At 45.1% G+C, this 20211-nt stretch overlaps 1 protein-coding gene across 3 annotated transcripts in view; it reads left to right on the top strand.

Moving 5' to 3' along the window:
- Positions 1-20211, top strand: part of KDM5A (lysine demethylase 5A) — an 80526-nt gene that overhangs the window by 37886 nt on the left and 22429 nt on the right. For all 3 annotated transcript variants that reach the window (XM_050917953.1, XM_050917940.1, XM_050917946.1), the window contains 5 exons: positions 6143-6260; positions 16403-16758; positions 17295-17433; positions 18418-18597; positions 18972-19127. In XM_050917953.1, coding sequence (XP_050773910.1) covers positions 6143-6260; positions 16403-16758; positions 17295-17433; positions 18418-18597; positions 18972-19127 — 949 coding nt within the window. The remainder of the gene's footprint in view (positions 1-6142; positions 6261-16402; positions 16759-17294; positions 17434-18417; positions 18598-18971; positions 19128-20211) is intronic.

The raw sequence follows: 20211 nt of genomic DNA, 5'->3' as shown, positions 1-20211 counted from the left end.
AAGGACTCAGTGACCAGGAGGATATCCACTCACTAGCCTCACACCAGAGCCCTCCCAGTTGCATCCTCGGTCCGAGCTTCAACACCCTTGATATGGCTACCTTGGGTACCACCACCCATGCCCTTTTCCCCAGTGGCCACAGTGGGATACGTTGGCAGCCTACAGGCACCATACTTCTCGAGTGTCTGATGTCTCCCACCAGAAATCAAGACGGTCTCCATCAGCCTCTGTATCCAGAGCCCCAGAACCTCAGGAGGCTACTTGGGGAGCCAAAGGCCAGACTTGAAGAGGAGGTTACACCAATGACGAATAGCTCCTTCTTTTGCCCCAGATAAGGCAGTGATGCCCCCTCCACCATGCATTCTGAACGGTTTTAAGCTATTTCTGGATCTAACAAAGAGGTTGGCATACACACTTCAAATTCCACTCGAGGAGGTGAAAGATACCCACCATAAGCTACTGGGCGTATTGCATACCTCCTCTTCCTCCTTGAGAATCACATTCCCAGTCAACAAAGTGCTTTTAGCTCTTGTTAAGGTCATTTGGTACATGCCAGCCTCTATTGCACCAACATGCAAAAGGGCCGATTAAAAAGTACTATGTTCCCTCCTTTTTTCTCCCCCTCAATCCAACTCTGTTGTGGATGTGGTAAATTCCTGTGGCCAGCATCACCTCTCATGACAGAGACTGAAAAATACTTGATTTATTTGGTAGGAATGCTTATTCCTCGGTGTCTTTACAATTCAGAATTGCGAATTACCAAGCCTTAATGGTGAAATATGACCACATGAATTTTGCTAAACTGAATGCTTTTATTGACCACTGGCCGAAGCACAGTGGGACTAGTTTCAGGCCATCAAAAATGAAGGGCAGTTGGTACTGAGAATGGCACTCCAGACTGTGCTAGATGCTGTGGATACAGCAGCCCACTCAGTGTCGACAATGGTCATGATGCTACGGGTGTTGTGGTTACACCTCTCAGGACTGCTGAAGGAGGTACACATCACAGTTGAGGACCTCTTGTTTGAGGGCGTCAAACTTTTTGCGGATAAGATTGATTTATTACTCTATACTCTAATGGACTCCAGAGCCACTCTATGCTCACTAGGGATCTACACGCTGGGACAGAAGAGGAAATTCAGTTCCCAGCCATCCCAACTGCTCCAGTGCCCAACACCAGAATATGGCTATGAGCCATAGAGAAAGAGGCCTTAGGGTTCAGAAGTGTAAACTGTCAGCTCTTCAATACTCAACATCTCAGTCTTCAACTTCAAAACATCAGTTTTGACGCCTTGGTCAAGGCCTTGGGAGACCACTCCCCGCAACATCAGCTGCGACCTGCAGACCTCCCATGTTCTTTGGATGTCACCTTGCTCTTTTCCTCTGAAATTGGGAAGACGTAACTTGTGAAAGATGGGTCTTGGCAATCATTTCCATTGGGTACTCTATCCACTTTGCCTCCCTCCCTGTTCTCCTTCAGAGACCCTTATCACAAGAGACTGATAAGACAGGAAATACAGTAGAACCTCAGAGTTACAAACTGACCGGTCAACCACAAACCTCATCTGGAATCAGAAGTACACAGTCAAACAGTGGCAGAGACTGAAGCAAGTACAGTACTGTGTTAAAAGTAAACTACTAAAAAAAACACAAATGGAAAGTTTAAAAAAACGGTTTGACAAAGTAAGGAAACTGTTTCTGTGCTTGTTTCATTTAAATTAAGTTGGTCAAGAGCAGCATTTGTCTTCTGCATAGTAAAGTTTCAAAGCTGTATTAAGTCAATGTTCAGTTGTAAACCAAAGCATTTTGTTCAGAGTTACAAACATTTTAGAGTTACAAAACAACTTCCATTCCCGAGGTGTTCGTAACTCTAAGGTTCTACTGTAGATTACCTGCTCTGCCTCGGGGCCCTAGAACCAGTTCCTTTGCACCTCAGGGTCAAATGCTTTTATTCCCAATATATCCTGATTCCCAAGAAAAATGGACATTGGTGACCCATACTAGATCTAAGAGCACTAAACGAATACGTGAAGGCACAAAGATTCGAGATGGTTGCACCAGCAGTGATTATACCAGTGGTTCTCAAACTTTTGTACTGGTGACCCCTTTCACGTAGCAAGCCTCTGAGTGTGAGCCCCCTTATAAATTAAAAACACTTTTTAATATATTTAACACCATTACAAATGCTGGATGCAACATGGGGTTTGGGGGTGAACCCCCCCATAATAACCTTGCGACCCCCTGAGGGGTCCTGACCCCCAGTTTGAGAACCCCTGGATTATACCATCTCTGGAACAGGGAGATTGGTTCTCGGCCATCAACCTACAGAATGTCTACTTCAGTGTATCAATCCAACCATTCCACAGATCATTCCTCAGGTTTATCTTCCATCTGGATCATTATCAATACGGGGTGCTTCTCTTCAGCTTCTTATCCGCACCCAAAGTATTCTCCAAGGTCTCCTCCATAGTAGCGGCCCATCTGTGGACCTTGAGGAACGTGATTTATCCATATTTGAATGATTATCTCCTCAGAGCCTGCTCCTTGAACGATGCCCTACAGGCCACCCACAAGATGATAAACATTCACACAACTGGGCTTACAAATCAACACTCAGAAATTGACCTCAAGTCCAGTACAGTGCTTGAAGTTTATAGGGGTCTATCTTGATGCAGCGAGAGCGTTCCTCCTGTGACAGATTTCACACCCTGCCCACACTAGTAGAGACAGTTAAAGCCAGCCCACAGATGACAGCCTGACATTGTCTCCAGCTTTTCGGACACATGGCGGCATGCACATTTTGATCTCTCGTGCCAGACTTCACATGACATGTCTACAGGCATGGCTCAGGTCTGTCTACATACCAATCAAGAACAGGCTAGATAAATCAATGTGAATACCCTCCAGGGTCAAGCACTCCCTGGAATGTTGGAAAGACCCAGTGAACGTCTGTGCAGAGGTCCCATTCGCACAACCCCAAACTTTTTTTCTAAAAATGGATGAATTCCTAATAGGTTGGGGAGCCCACCTGAACAACTGCAAGGTTGAGTGCAAATGGTCACCTCAAAATTGACTCTCCGTATCAACTGCTTAGAAGTAAGAGTGGTTAGAAATACTCGCACACACTTTTTTTCCCACTAATCAAAGACACCACACAAAATCACGACAGACAACATAACGTGCGTGCGTGCTCTATATAAATTCACAGTGGGGCACCAGATCAGTCTCCCTGTGCACAGAAGCACTATAACTATGGAATTGGTGCATTTGCCATAATGTTGTCATATCAGCTGCTTACCTGCCAGGAAGATAACAGCCGGCAGTCTCAGCTGCAAGTTCTTACAGGACCATGAATGGAAAATGAACCCAATTGTGCTCCACCGCATATTCTCTCACTGGGGAGCTCCAGGAGTTGACTGGTTTGCCATTTACCTGAACAGGAAATGCCCACTCTATTGCTCCAGAGCCAGTTTCGGGAAATGCTCCTTAGGAGATGCTCTCCTTCTCCCATGGGATAAAGTCCTTCTATATACCTTACCTCCACTCCTTCTGCTGACGAAGGTCCTGATAAAAATGAAGAGAGAAAAAGCAAAAGTTATACTGACTACTTCCACCTGGCGGAGACAAACGTAGTACCTATATCTGGCACAGCTAGTAATGTATCTACCAATCCCTTTTCAACTCACTCCTCTTCCTCTCCCAGAATGACAAGCAAATCCTCTATCCCAGCCTACAGATCTTCTGGCTCAAGGCATGGCTTCTTCATCGTTCCAACATATAGAGCTGCTTCTCTGAGGAGGTGAAAGAAGTTTTATTACACAGTAGAAAATTGGCTACTCATCGCACTTACCTGCAGAAATGGAGATGATTCCGGGTCTGGTGTAATTCCAAACATAGCCCCGATAGCTTCGTCCCTCCCCTTTCAAATGTATGTCCCTGTGGGTGCTCTGCGACCCACCCTTCTCCCCTCTACTTTGGATGCTCAATAGGGGCTCTGCAGCGGAGAAGAAACTGAACGTGGTTCACCTATGCAGCGCTAGTTAGCCTGGAGGGAGAGTGCTTGTGTGGGCCAAACGGACACTGATATCTAAAATCTCCAATCAGAGTTGCAGGCACATAGATACACCTATAGTGGAGGACCCATAGAAGGACACATCTCAAAGCACCATCTTTACTGCACAAGGAGAGTAACTTCCTCTTTCCCATGGTGGCCAGGCTTACAAAATCAGTACTCCAGTCTTCAATTGTTGATTTGCTTTTTGGATTTCGGTTTTGGAGGTTCCAATCATTTCGTAATTATTAGTGCTCTGCTTAGCCAAAGTCCTCAGATTTATTCAGCTTCCAGTTAACATCCATTAGATTTAAAATTGCATGTTTATCTTGTAGCACAATTTTATTTGATAAGAAAAAATAAAACTGCAATTAAGTTCTGCTCAAAGCATACAGGTTTAGGAGCATTCCCAGAGCACATGGAATCACAGTGCCAAAATTTGTCTGTCCTGATGGCATCTGTTTGAACAGATGAAGAGGAATCAGTTTATTTAAAAACAAATGAACTACTAACCAGATGTGTGCCCGTTGCTCTGTTCATTTTCTTGTAAGGTGTCCTTTTTTTAATAAAAGACTATAAGTTCTTAGGGCAGGAACTATCTTATGTATTTGTGTAGCATCTGACATAGTGGCAGCCCAATCTTTGCTGGGACCATTGGGCCATGAGAGGCTGGAACTAACATAGAGTAGAATTCTTCAAGCATTTATCTACACAGATCCTGCTTTAAGTTCATGCACGCAAGCCCAGAATCTTTTAGCTGGCAGTGTCCATTGAGGCTGCATGTGCTTCTTGTGCACCCTCACACCCCTTAAAGAGAGAAGATATAAAAGGCAGAGCCGTCCCAACCGCCACTCTGTTCCTTCTTGCGACATGAGTCAGCAGGGTGAACAAAATTCATGATTTGTCTGGCCCTCCGTATAATGTGATTCACAAGGGCAGAGTTATGCTCAGGCTATGTCCACAATTTTTACCAGAAGTCGCTTGAATTTATTTTAAACGAAATAACAGTATTTTTGTCTAAGCTTCATGATTCTCCTGCAGAAACTAAGCTCCACACACTGGACAGTCTCAGGACTACGATTTTTTAAGTTTCCAGAAAAAGCATTTTTTAAAATCAGTTTGACTTCTTGTACCTTTTGGTAATAAGTATAAGGGGCAGGCTGTATCCTCTGACTTTCTAAATGGGATGCAGACTGCATGAAAATTCACTAGTTGAGTAAACTACCTGGTCCCTCACGAGTTAGGGTATGCTCTTCAAAGTTGACATCTATGCCTCGTTTCAGAGGGGGTCCTTATTTCTTAAATTGTAGAGCAGCATTTATTAATCACAACTCCACTGTGATAGCTTCTTGACCGCATGTGCAGCTTGGCAGGGCAGTTCTACAGTCATTATTTAGATAGGATTCCAATCACCTACCTTGTAAAGAAAAGCAGTTCTTTACCTTACAATTACCGAAGTTCTTCAAGATGCTTTTGTCCACACATATCCTAGGACCCACCCTTCTTCACCACTGATAAGGAGCCCTTCTCTGGATTTCTGTATTAGTGAAGGAATTGAGTGCTGTTTGTGACAGCTTCCTCTTAACCTCTCACTGTGGTGGCACGAGGGTGCACAGGGCACATATGCAGCCCCAAAGGACACACTTCTGGCTAAAAGTTGCTAGGTTTGCATGTGGGATCTGTGTGAACAAAAGCATCTCAAAAAGCTCCAGATTCTGTAAGATAAGTAACTTCTGTTTACCACATCCGCTTCTCCTAACTTATTGCCAGTAGTGTCTCCTCCTAGGTATGTTCCTGATGTAATGATACATTGTGTTCGCTTCAGTAGAAACTGTCATTGAATTACAGGGAGCATGTTGCCGAAGATGACGGTGATTTTACTGGCTCCTTGTTAATAACATTTGGGAGCTCTGTGGTGCCTGTGAATAGAATTGACTGGAGATTCAATGTACGGTCCCATGAACACTGAAGTGATGAGACTTAAACTTCTTGATAGTCATGAAACTCTCTACTGATTGGAGCTCACTCAAGTGAATGTTGCCCCGTTTCATCTAATCTTGTTTGTAACTTTGCATCTCTTTGCTCATACAGCAGGCTGAGCCCAGATAGTGGGAGAACTCGGACCAAGCTGACGGTGGAGGAGCTGAAAGCATTTGTCCAGCAGCTATTCAGCCTTCCATGTGTCATTAGCCAGGCCCGACAAGTAAAGGTAGGTTTTTCATCCATTGTTTGGGGACTGGGTTTTGTGACACCAGGTGAAGTTTCCCAGTATAGAGTGCAGAGTAATTTTACCCCTCCTGTAGTTTTGCCCTTTCTGATTTTTCTTTGCTGTCCCTTTTCCCCTCACATCTGTCCCAGAAGTATACTATTCTCCAAGCTTCTTCTTTCTTAGCTAATGAGAAGGTTTTCTGATTTCCATCAATCTGCTTTGGTGCAATTGAGCAGAGTATGGGCATTGTTACTGTGCTTTGGCTGACTGGGTGACAAAGGTCATGAAAAATGATCTTAACTCAGATGGAAAGAAGTGCAAAATGAATAAGTTTTTGCTATCTCCTGTTTTATCACTTGGAATGTGATATCATCCTATTTAATCCCAAGGGGATGGGAAGCTGTCTGGCACTTTTGTATGTATGCATCACCTGGTATGGGGTACAAATAGAGTTACAGTACTTGCCTGTACTGTTTTCAGTTCTAGGCACCACATTACCAGGAAAACTCTGACTAAGTGGAAGAAGTTGAGAGAGAAAAATGTCAAGGGCTAGAGAGCATTGGTTTGAGGAAAGGTTGAAACTGCCAAGTGTGCTGAGCTTGGTTAAGAGATAATGGTGAACAAAAATCTACAAATATTTGAAGGGTGTAAACACCAAGAAAAGGAGGGGAACTATTTAGAATGGTTTGAGGGGACCTAGCTAAGAGTAAAGAGAAGGTATTAAAGGGAAACTTAAACTGAATTGCAGGGAAGACTTACTCCCAGAAGCTTGTGGAATAGTCTCTCAACAGAAATGATGGAAATCTCATCATCTGGGATGATTTAAAACTAGATCAGACAAAACAGTAAAGTGCATTAACAGTTCTTCAGTGGCAGGGTGATGGACTGAATGGGATTTTTCATCGTTTAACTTCTAATTTAAGACAAGTAGATATTTGCCATGACACTCCTGGGCCTGAGGAGTAGACTCAAAAGTGCTGACTCAAACTTGGGATTCTTCAAGTGCTTGTACATGTCCATTCCAGTATAGGGTGCACAGCTGCTGAATTTCTTTTCCCCCTCAGTGGCATCTGTCGGGTCAGCTCTGATATGCTCTGGAGTCACATGCTCAGAGCACCTGTATGAAGCCCCCTGCTGACCCACGCGCTCTGTTCCTTCTTACTGCCCATGATGGTCGCTGGAACTACTGTTCTTGCTTTACAAGTACTTTTCTCAGTGGACTTTTCTGTCTATTATTGTATATAGTAAAGTTTCTGGTAGTAGTTAGCATTTCTCCATTTTATTCTCGACCCCAGGATATGCCTCGGTCACTGGGCTTCAAGACTTGTGCCTCTTGTAACAAGTCTATGCCTTTGAGCAACTCCTCATTCCAGCCGCCTTTAGTGCCTCGGGGAAGCTCACGTGCAGGAGTGCTGTAAGATCTGTAGGGACTTTAAACCCTCCACTAAAAAAGATTGGGATGTTAGGCTGAAGTCCATCTTAATGGAGGCAGCGCTAAGACCTCCCTTGGCGTTGAGACATTGAGACTCTGCACCAAGTACCTCGACATCAGTGAGCTCATGGCTTCAATCTTTGGGCCTGCCTCATGAGGTCCAACAGACTCTGCAGGACCTTCCCTTTGAGGGCACTTCGCTCTGTCAGTTTGGAATCTTTTCCAAGCAACATGGCCTAAATGATTCCAGGGCTAACTTGAAGTTCGTAGGTCTTTATATCCAGACACCCATGAAGAAGCATTATAAACCTCATCTAGCCTCTCGAATCTTTCTGCCAGCTGTCTGACGGGACTCTCACAGGAAGAGGAGCAGGGACTTTAGATGAAGGCCTCCCCAATCTTTGTCTGAGTCCATGCTCCTCCTCTCCCCGACACTCTGGGAGTTCCAAGCAGGCCTTTTGATGGGATGCTCGGGGACAACATACCAGCACAGAACCTGGATCCAAGCTCCCCTTCATATGTGGACTGTTTATCCCGTTTCTGTTGGGCATGGGACTATATCAAGACAGACTTCTGGGTGCTAAGCAAGATAGAAATAGAATATACCCTTCAGTTCATTTTTTCCCTGTCTCTATTCAGGCACTATTCTCATGAGCAACTTCTAGCCCAAGAGTTGCAGTGGCTCCTTAGGGTGGGAGCCATGGAAGATATTCCTCTGAAATTAAGGGGCCCCAGCGGTCTACAACCGCTATTTCCTAATCCCAAGAGCCAACGGTGATCTCAGATTAATGCTGGACCTTCAAAAGATCAGCAGGTACATGAATAAGATTAAGTTGCAGATGGTCTCTTTGGCTTCCATCGTCCCCTCCTTGGATCCAGGGGACTGGTATGCCACCCTTGATTTGAAGCACGCTTGCTTCCACATTTCGATATTTTTTCTGGGACACAGAAAGTTCCTCAAGTTTGTTATGAATCACGTGCACTACCAATTCACAGTTTTCCCATTTGGCCTGTTGGTGGTCCTGAAAGTGTTTACCAAGTGCATTGGACCAGGGTCCAGGTGGAGTCCAATATAAAGTTAATCCATTCAACATTCCAGGATTTAGGTCTGTTGATGAATATGCAGAAATCTACCCTCTTTCCTGGTTCAGAGGATAGAGTTTATCAGGGCTATCCTCAATTCTGTTCAAGACAGAGCCTTCCTCCAAGAAGGACAGTTCCAGTTAATAGTGATGCTTATAGAGAGCCTCAGTGTTCACCCCATCATGACAGCAAGCAATTGCTTGACATGCATGGGCTACATGTCCTCGTACACTTACGTGGTGCAGCATGCAAGACTTTGACTTGGACCTCTACAAGCATGGCTGGTGTCCATATACTCACCGAGCACACACTATTTGAACACAGTCATCGCAGCTCCCCTGTCAGTGGTAGTCTCCTTCAGCTGGTGGTTAGACTTACTGACTGTGCACTCGCGAGTCCCATTCTCGCGATCCCAACCATCTATATCTGTTGTTATGGATGCTTCAGTGATGGGCTGGGGTGCTCACTTTGGTTCCCTTAGAACTTAGGGCTTCTGGTCTCCGGAAGAGCGTGCTCTACACATCGTCAGGGAGCTCAGGCAGTTCTCTTGGCTTGCCAGATGTTCCAGCAAGAAAGTGTCAGTTCTCACAGACAACACGATGGCATTGTTTTATATTAACAGGCAGGGAGGCACTCGCTCCTTTCCCCTGTGTCGGGAAGTGCTTCGCTTGTGGGACTTTTTCATAGCACACTCGATCCACCTCAGGACCTCCTATCTTCTGGGGTCACAGAATGAACTATTGGATCACCTCAGCAGATCCTTCTGTGACCACCACGAGTGGTCCATTCTCCCAGATGTCGTGAAAGCCATTTTCCAGAGGTGGAGAACTTCCCAGATAGAGCTGTTCACCACAAAGCACAACAGGAAGTGTCTCCAGTTCTTCTCTCTTGTAGGCATAGTCCTGGTTTCTCCTTCCTTGGACAGCTCATCTCTTCTACACGTTTTCCTCCTATTCCTCGCATACACAAGGTCCTGCTGAGGATCAAACGAGAGAAACGAGTCACCTTGATAGCCCCTGGCTGGCCCTGCTAGCATTGGTTCACTGTTCTCCTCGATCTCTCGGTGGGAACACCAGGTCTAGGTACAGCGATAGAAGGATTGATCTCTCAGGACCTCGGCCACTTGCATCACCTGAACCTTGAGTCACTCCAGCTCTGGCCTGGAAGCTCCATGGCTGAGCCCTTCAGCTCTTATCATGCTCTGAGCATGACCGCAAAGTCCTAATAGGGAGCAGGAAGCCATCCACTACAGTCACTTATCTGGCAAAGTGGAAGAGATTCTCTGTCTCATCTGCACAGAAGGGTGTCTCACCTATGCTCTCATCGGTACCATTTATTCTAGGATACTTACTGCTCTTGAAATGACAAGGTCTAACCATGGCGTCTGTTAGAGTCCATCTTGCCATGATTTCAGCCTTTCATCCCTGGGTAAATGGCCAATCTGTGTTCTCAAACAGCATCTGTAATCTGTTTCTTAAGGGCCTTGAGAGGTTGTACCCCAGGTGGAACAACCAATCTCTCCCTGGGACCTCAACCTGGTATTATTAAAACTGACAGGACCCCCATTTGAGCCACTGGTGACTTGCTCCCTGCTCTACCTGTCCAGGAAGGTGACCATGTTAGTGGCCAGTTCTTCCAGAAGAGTCTTGGAGATCCGTGTCCTCAGATTAGAACAAGCATACACTGTATCCTTCAAGGGCAAGGTCCAATTGCGTCTTCATCCAGCTTTCCTTCCAAAAGTGGTTTCACAGCCTGATTGCTATAGAACTATCTTCCTCTAATGTTCTTCTATCCAAAATCACATACCAACCAGGGAAGAGCAAAGGCTCCACTCGGTAAATGTTAAAGCTGCACTGGCCTATTACATAGAAAGGGTTAAGCTGTTTCAGAAAACTGATCAACAATTCATGGCCATTGTAGACAAGATGAAAGGTCTTCCTGTCTCATCCCAGCGAATTTTGTCATGGATCACGTCCTGCATCCCCGTATATTACAACCTGGCAAAGGATCCTGCTCTGCCTGTCCTGACAGCACATTCTACAAGAGCACAAGCAACTTCAGCATTTGTAGCAGAAGTTCTTCTAGGTGTGTGCATGTGCGCAGTCATGGAGTTTTTGCCTTAGCAGTATCCATAGGGCCATCTGCTGCATCTGCATATTGGGCGCTGCCGCCCCTACACCTTCCCAGTTCCTTCTTGCTGCCCATGGTGGTTAGTCAGAGTGCCTTTTCTTGCATAGCAAGGACTAGCGGTTTCATTTCTTCTAACTTCGAGTCTTAGGGTCTTGTAAATAGTTTGTTTATAGTAGTTAATTGTAGTTAGAAGTTAGTTCCAGTGGGGACTTCTCCTCAGGTGGGGCATGCCTTTAGTCTCTGAGGTTTAATCCCTGCATGGATTGTAACAGACCTATGCCTATAAGTGACCCTCACAGCAGCTGCCTCAAGTGCCTGGGACGATCACATTTGAAGGACCATGACAGCCACCTTAATGCCAGTCCAGCGAATAGAGTTCATTGGGGCAGTTCTCGACTCCACCCGAGCCAGAGCCTTTCTTCCAGAAGCTTGTTTTCAGGCTGCGTTGGATGCGATCTCTTATGTCAAGAATCACCAGCTCACCACGACTCTCACTTGCCTGCGGTTGTTGGGCCACATGGCCACGTGTACTTATGTGGTCAGTCATGCTTGGCTCCATCTCCGTTCCCTACAGTCATGGCTGGCATTGGTCTATAGCCCCAACAGGCATGACCTGCACCAGGCAGTGAGTGTGCCAGATCACATTAGGATTGGTGGTTGAACCCGGGGTCAGTGTTGGAAGAAGTTCTTTTTGTGTCCCCGTTGTTGACCCTGATCTCCAATGCTTTGGACCTGGGCTGGGGAGCCCACCTGGGAGAAATAAGCACTCAGGGCCGCTGGTTGTGTGATTAACTGACGCTCCATATCAACATCAGGGAGCTCAGAGCAGATTGCCTCGCCTGCATGGCTTTCTTGCCCCTCCTGAAGGGCAAGGTGGTGCAGATCCTGATGGACAATACCACAACATATTACATCAGCTGGGTGTAGTGAGGTCATCGGTCCTTTGCCAAGAAGCGCTCTGCCTTTAGGATATTGTGAATGACATGCCATTCATCTGGTACTCGCGCTCCTGCCCGGAACCAGGAGTGTTTTAGCAGCACACCTCAGCAGAACCTTCTTGTTTCACCACAAGTGGTTGCTCCATCTAGAGATGGTCAGCAATATTCAACCAGAGGTGAACTCTCAAGGTGAACTTGTTTGCGCCCAGGCAGAACAGGAAATGCCACGTGTTCTGTTCAGTCTGGGGGAAGGACAGGGGTTCCCTATCAGATACTTTTCTCATTCCATGCTCGGGGGCACTGATGTATGCCTTCGCGCCAGTGCCATTGATTCACAAGGTCCTTTTGAAGATCAAGCAGGACTGGGTAAAGATTATCCTAATAGCATCCGCGTGGCCTTGCCAGCACAAGTTTGGCACATTGTCAAACCTTTTGGTAGCGGCCCTGCTGTAGCTACTCCTCTGGCTGGATTTACTGTCCTAGAACCATGGCAGCCTTTTGCACCTGAACCTGGCAGTGCTGCACTTGATGGCTTGGCTGCTGCATATCTAAGTGCGGATGAACAGGCCTGCTTGGCCCATGTTCAGCAGGTCTTGCTGGGTAATAGGAAAGCCTCCACCAGAGCGACTTACCTGGCCAAATGGAAAAGATTTACATACTGGGCTTTGGAGTGGCATGTACAAGCCAAGCAGGCCCCACTGCAGGAGATCCCGGATTATCTGCTGCACCTCAAACTCCCAAGACTTGTCCATGTTGTCAATCAAGGTCCACCTGGCCACTATCTCTGCTTTCCCATCCTTTGTTCCAAGGCAGGTTGATTTTTCACTCACGACATGATGGCCTGGTTTTTGAAAGGCCTGCAGCATCTCTGCCACATGTCTGTGATCCCATCCCTCCCTGGGACATGAATCTTGTGCTGTCGAGACTCATGGGGGGCCCCCCTTTGAACCTTTGGCTTCCTGCTCTCTCATGGAAGGTTGTGTTCCCGGTTGCAATAATGTTGGCCTGCAGGGTGTCTGAAATCAGGGTGCTTGCTTCAGAACCACCTTTATACGGTCCTCTACAAGGTTAAGGTCCTGTTACAAACACGTCCAGTGTTGCGGCCCAAGGTCATATACTTATCAGGCCAGAACATATACTTACCTTTCTTCCTTCCGAAACCTCATACGTCAGATGAGGAGCGCAGGCTACACACCTGGGACGTCAGGAGGGTGCCGGCATTCTACATAAATAGAATGAAGCCATTGTGGAAGTCAATGCAGCTGTTAGTTGTGGTGGCAGGCAGAATGAAAGGTCGTCCAGTGTCTGCTCAGAGGATTTTATCTTGGATTAAGGCCTGCATTCACTAGAGTGATGAGCTGCGAAAGGTGCCTTCGCTGGCAATCATGATGTCACACTCGAATAGGGCACAAGCGTCGTCAGCGGCCTTCCTGGCACAGATACCCATTCAAGAGATCTGTAGAGCTGCTGCCTGGTCGTCTATCCACACGTTTGTCTCTCATTATGCACTTATCTAGCAAGCTTGAGATGACGCTGGCTTTGGCAGAGCAGTGCTGGAAGACTCTGAACTCCGAGCCCACCTTCATGGACACTGCTTGTGGTCATCTAGAATGGAATCAACATGAGCAAGCACTCGAAGGTTACCTACCTTTTCATAATGGTTGTTCCTTGAGATGTGTTGCTCATGTCCATTCCATTATCCGCCTTCTTGCCCCTCTGTTGGAATTGTCAGCAAGAAGGAACTGAGAGGGCATAGGGACAGTGGCTCCTGATATACCAATGCATGAGCTCAGCACTAAGGGGGGGCGCCACAGTTGGCCCTACAGATACTGCTAAGGCAAAAAAATTTGACAGCTGTGCACATGGGCATGTGCACGCCTAGAATGGAATGGACATGAACAACACATCTCGAAGAACAAGAGTTACAAAAAGGTAGTAACCGTTTCCCCCCACTTTACCAGGTAATCTGCATTGTTTTAAATGCAGTTTTGCCTCACAGACACACTAGAAACTACCTCAAATGAACAGTCTGCTAATTTCTGTGTCCTGCTCATTTGCACGTGCATCTGAAACTGCTAAGGCCTTGTCTACATACACAAATTGTACCACTTTAAAAAGGGTAATTTATAAATGTTTGAAATACTGAAAAGGGTAAACGGGATGATCTGGATAATTATAGGCTTATCAGTCTGACACCGATCCAGGGCAAGATAATGAAGCAGCTAATATGGGACTCTATTAATAAAGAATTAAAAGAGAGTAATGTAAGTAGTGCCAATCAACGTGTTTATAGAAAATAGATCCTTTCAGGCTAACTTGGTACTTTTTTTGATAAGATTACATTTGCTAAAAATAAATGTTGCTGTAATAGGTTTATATTTCTGTAAGACATTGGACTTGGTATCACATGATTTGATTAAAAAAAAAAAAAAAGCTGTGACCCCAGAACTATATAAAATGAACACACAGGAAATAGATTAAAAGATAGCTAACTGATAAATCTCAAAAAGTAATAGTAAAGGGGAATCATCGATTGGGTGTTTTTAGTGAGGTCCCGCAGGAAAGGAAATCCTTATAATTCCCATACTCAGCTAGTTCTTCCAAATTGTATTTTTTCCCCCAAATTTGCAACACTGGGTTACCCCAGATATATGCTGTTGTATGATGGTGAGGATGAAATTGGTATCTCTTAGTTAGAATAGCCCAGACTCTTCTCACGGTTGCTACTGTAGGCACCTTGTTTTTCTCCATCAGATAAAAAGAAGAACCCAGCAGACCTGCAAGGGGAATTGGATGCATCAGTACCCACCCATGTGGGTATAAGAGTGTCTGTATCTTGGAACTAGCTTACACCTGTAACACAATAGAAGCATAGTAATAATTTGGGGTGTTGGGAACCCAATCCCCCCATCCCCTTAGCTATAGGGAGTTGGAATTTAAGTGTTAGTAGTGGGCATTGACCAGGACCCCACAGAAAGGCTCCAATAATGTTGTTGTTAACTTCTCTAAAATAAGATGGAGGGGTATATACAAGTGGGCCACTTAGAATACAGAGTAGCCTTGGCAGAATATTATTTTTTATTGTATTTACCCTGCTCCAGAGGCTCAGGGAAAGAGGATGACACCAATTTTTATCATTAGTTACTTGAGAGGGTACAGGATTTAAATTTACCTTTACTAGTTCTTAATATTTCTTGGTACTTCTATATTTAGGTATTTGATTGCATCTGTGACAGTTCTATTGAGAAAAAGCCTTGCCAGATGACAACCAGGAGGTAGCCTTAAATTTTTAACAGTGAGGGTAATTAACCATTGGAACAATTAACCAAGTGTTGTGGATTCTCTCATTACTGGCAAATTTTAAATCAAGAGTGGATGTTTTTCTAAAAGATGGATGCCCTATGAAATGTTTTGGGGAAATACTACGGCCTGTGTTATACAGGAGGTCAGACTAGATGATCACAGTGGTCCTTTTGGCTTTGGACTCTATGAATCTATGAACCTTCCTAGAATAGATGCAGTTATACCAGTATAAATGTGCTTGACTGGTAGAGCTTCCTCCTGTATGAGTAGAGGAGTAAGCTATACCAAAACAAACACATTTATACTGGTATAACTATGTCCACCTTCAGTGTTGTACCGATATAGCTATTTCACTTAGAGGGTTAATTTTTCATCAAAATAGTTGTAAGAGTACAAAACTGTTATAGGCCAGGCCTAAGTGTCCCATTCAATAAAGCTCATGATATAAAGTCATTAACTTGCAAATTTGGGGTGTCACATAGCAGAAGCTTGTTGACGCTCTGAAAATTAGAGGGCTCTGAAACAATGAGATTTGCAACTGAAGGTGTTCCCCTTAAGTAGGTGGTGGACATTGGCATTAATGTTACTCATTGTTAGGTATTGGATGAAAGAGACAGTGATCACCCATCCACACAATCCCACCACCAATAGATTTGCAAAGTAAGCAAATTCCCCCCTCCTCCCCTGTATTTTCCACTAGATTAATAGTTTAAAGCTGGAAGAGACTATTACACAGGAGGTCTGACTTGATGATCTATCACTACTCCGTACATTTCACCCAGTCACTCCTGTGCTGAAGCCAATAACTTGTGCTAGTGTTTGGCTAAAACATATCTTCCTTAAAGGCATCCAGTCTTAATATGAAGAGCCCAAGGGATAGAGAATCCACCTCTTCCCTTGCTATTTTGTTACAATGGTAAATCACCCTCATTATTAAGAATATATGCCTGATTTCTAACTTTCTAATTTGACTTGTGTCTGGCTTCAGCTTCCATCTATTGGTTCTTTTTCCACCATCCTGAGTTGGTTAGCAAACACTGGTATGTGTTTAGTTTAGATCATCTGTTACCTGCAGCTATGAGTGTTGATGGTTTAATAGTCCAGATGGCATATAGCTGAAATAGCTCTGAATCTGTACGTGGCTGGTCATTTTAAATTGAAACAGCTGGTTGACCAGCTGGACAGCTCTTGCTTTGATTCTACTGTGCATATTTGTAGCTTAATGGCTGCCTATGCTTGCTGTACGTCTGTTTCAGAACCTTTTGGATGATGTGGAGGAGTTTCACGAGCGTGCTCAAGAAGCCATGATGGATGAGATCCCAGACTCTTCCAAGCTGCAAATGTTGATAGACATGGGCTCTGGCCTCTATGTGGAACTTCCGGAACTGCCCCGGTTGAAGCAAGAGCTGCAGCAGGCACGTTGGCTGGATGAAGTGAGGTTGACCCTCTCAGACCCTCAGAGGGTCACTCTGGATGTGATGAAGAAGCTGATTGACTCAGGTGTGGGGCTGGCACCACATCATGCTGTAGAAAAGGCCATGGCTGAGCTGCAGGAGCTGCTTACAGTGTCCGAGAGATGGGAAGAGAAGGCCAAGGTCTGCCTGCAGGCAAGGTGAGCGTTTCATTGGTAGCTATGCTATGTCATAGAAGTCCTCTTTAGTTTGAAGGAGAATATCCTGTCTGTCTTAAGAACACAGCGGTGAGCGGGGCTGTGAAAATCTAGCCAATTTCTTCACTGTTTGATGCTGTCTGTCTCACTAAGTTTTTAAACTGCGAGTAGTGAACTGTTGTAGTGGAGATTATGCCCTGTTGGGGTTGGCAGTGGCCCGGGGAGGAGACCTAAGCATTCCCAGAATGACTTTCCTGTTGTTTCTTTACTCTCATATAATTGTCACCACCACCAGCTTCCTGTCAAGGTCATAAGATTGAATTTGAGGTCAGTTGCTGATGCAGTGTCCCCTGACCTTGGTGGTGAATAGGCCATCAACTTCCTCATCTCTGCTGGCATCTAGTAGTGAAGAGCTCCCTCCAAGACCAGTGCTGTGGTATCTTGCACTGCAGTGCAGTGATACAGCAGCCCTGCCACCTGACTTCACTTCACTGACACTTTGTTGAGATGAGGCTGGAATCAGGTTTTTCTCATGCTAGACCACGACAAAGTATGATGGCCCTGGAAAGCATTGTGAATGAAGCAAAGAACATCCCAGCTTACCTGCCCAATGTATTGGCACTGAGAGAAGCCCTGCAACGAGCTAGAGACTGGACAGCCAAAGTGGAGGCCATTCAGGTAGGGCTAATAGCAGGCAGTGAAATCTGTTGGCATATGCTCCTTTCTCTTAACAGTTCTGTCCTTGAAGGAGGTCAGAGGGGAAGGGAAGCTTATTTTAACTTTTAAACTTGCTTACCTTATTCTTTTCATGTTTTAACTCTTTGCTCTTCATTCTGGGCTGCCATTTGTTCCCCCATGGGAAACCTATTCCTTTCTTTTTCCCTTTCTTATGGGCCCCACCATAAACAACAAAGGCCATCAATTTTCTCCATTGCCCCAAATGCAACTTGGTAAAGGTCCTTATTTGGTCTTAATACTGTTTGGTCTACAAATTGCCACTGGAAATGCATAGCTGTGATGCAAGACTCAGTACATCCAGGTGTCCAAGTCATTGAGCTGACCATGCAAAGGATTTTTTTTTTGTAATTTTGATTATTCCACATGTATTTAGTGCTTTCATTAGGTGCCAGATTTGTCTGCCCTGGAGACAGAAGTCTTCTATCTACAGAATAGTACAACATGAGCAACAGTAGTCCAAGTGTCCCCTTGGCACTACCCTACCTATGTACCTCAGCCTTGGCTAAGAGGGTCACCTTTAGGGAAGAGAGGGGAGTTGTCTCCATGGTCCATGCAGTTCTTGACATCTGGGCTGAGTCTGCTATTGGTAGTGGTGCTGTGTTTTTGATGCAGTCACATGTTTACTGGGTGGTAGACTGAGAACTATCAACTCATTTCACATGGGCTTCTGAGCAACCATCAGCTAGTAACTTTGGGTTACTGTTAACCTGGTTGGATTTGAACAAGCAACCAAGGTGAAATGCTATCCGATTACTAGTTCCCTAAGCCAGCCAGTTCCATGAGAGATTGTCCATTAAATGGTAAGTTTATATTACACAGGAATAGCTATCCAAATATCAGTCAGATGGGGGGTGGGTTTCAGGGCAAAGTTTGGTCAATGATTAAGTTCAGTGCTGGAGTTCAGAGTATTGTGTTCTACCCCAGAACTGTAGCAACTACGCCTATCTGGAGCAGCTGGAGAGCTTGTCTGCAAAAGGCCGTCCAATACCAGTACGTCTTGATGCCCTGCCACAGGTGGAGTCACAGGTAGCAGCAGCCCGTGCCTGGAGGGAGCGGACGGCAAGGACTTTCTTGAAGAAGAACTCAAGCTATACCCTGTTACAGGTGAGCAGCAGCCAGTTATGTATCAGAGCCAGGAAATTGGCGTTGATGTCCCTCTGCAACCTTGGAAGAGGGCATACAAGTTATAGGTTACTCCTCCATATGATGGCAGGGTCAAACATAAATTTCAGTTCTGTGTCAAGGAGGGACATGGTCATGTACAGTCTCCTTTGGGTGAGTTTGTGTACTGAGGGTTTCTGCTATTCCTGCTAAGGAGGTGGAGTAGAACTTGTACTTTGTGGGAAGAAGGAAGAAAAGTTTCTACTATGATGTGTAATCATTCCATAGTATATTTGTTCTCATCTGTGCTTGATGCCTTGTGCGAGTTCATCTGACTAGTGTCCTTGGATTTTACATTGTTGCCTTTGTGTTTAAAGGTTCTGAGCCCCCGGAATGATATTGGGATTTATGGAAGCAGTAAGAATAGACGGAAGAGGGTGAAGGAGTTAATGGAGAAGGACAAAGACCTTGATCTGGAATCCCTGAGTGAACTGGAGGATGGTCTGGAGGAAGCCAGGGACACTGCGTCTGTGGTGAGGAGCTACGTAGAAGGGCTGGTGTCTTCTGCAGCTTGGGGGATCCTGTCTGTTTTGAGAGATCCTGTCTCTTTTAACCACTACTAGCTCACAGCCTGCTAAGTGTTCTTGTCCTTGTCCTTGTGGAAATCTTGAGGACCATTGAATACATCCCACTAAAATGAATATCTCAGTATTAGGCCTGATAAAAGCAGTTCAGGTGTTTTTAGGGATGTTTTAAACACATTTGGACGGTGAGAGATGAGAGAAGTACAACTCAGAAAGAGAATGCATTGGGGTAGAATGGGAGTTTGCTGAGGAAAGCCTTAACTGAACAAGCGTTAATAAATGTGCACTCCTATATTCACCATTTATGTACATAAACTGAAACCCTTTCGAAATACCTGAAAAGAATGAGGCTGCCACCACCCACAAAAAGCAGTGTGTGAAAGATGTGATTAGATTTCACCCTGCCATGCGCCAAACTGAACTAAGTTCTACCCAGATAATGTAGCCTTCAGAATTTTACAGTTAAAGAAACAGACCTGTTTAAAGCAAAATGTTGGTGCAAGCAGATGAAGTATTTGAGAGGTTTTTCCCCCCCCTTTTGGTAGGGGTGTGCAAAATTTTCCCTACTAAGGGCTGTGTAGCCACTTACCAGTAGATGAGGTCATCAGATTATTGATATAAGGAGACTGTTATGGTTTCTCCCAGATCTTTAATGAAGACAGCAGCCGTTATGTTCTAAAAACCCTCTTACATATGTGTGAAGCTATTCCAACCCTCTCCCACACAAACTGCAAAAATAGGATTGAATCACTTGTTGCCTGGTACTAGTCTTTTTTTTGAGGGGGGGGAGAGAGGGGGGGTTGATGGGGTGTTTTATTTGTTTAATTTTTTTAATCGAGAAAAATGTTGCATAAGACTACTCCATAGTGACTGGATGATACCAGAAATTAAAGTAAGGGCCCAATAGACATCATCTAGTTTTCCTTCCTAAAAGAGTGAGGAAAATTGGTGCAGGCTGAGAACCTGCAGTTATGCCACTTTGTGTGTGATCATTAAGGCTAAGATTTAATCATGGGTAATTTTAGTGAAAGTC

Source organism: Gopherus flavomarginatus, chromosome 1 (assembly GCF_025201925.1).
Source record: "Gopherus flavomarginatus isolate rGopFla2 chromosome 1, rGopFla2.mat.asm, whole genome shotgun sequence".
NCBI lineage: Eukaryota > Metazoa > Chordata > Testudines > Testudinidae > Gopherus > Gopherus flavomarginatus.
The sequence above is the reverse complement of the archived record's forward strand: the minus strand, read 5'-3'. Positions and strand labels throughout refer to the sequence as shown.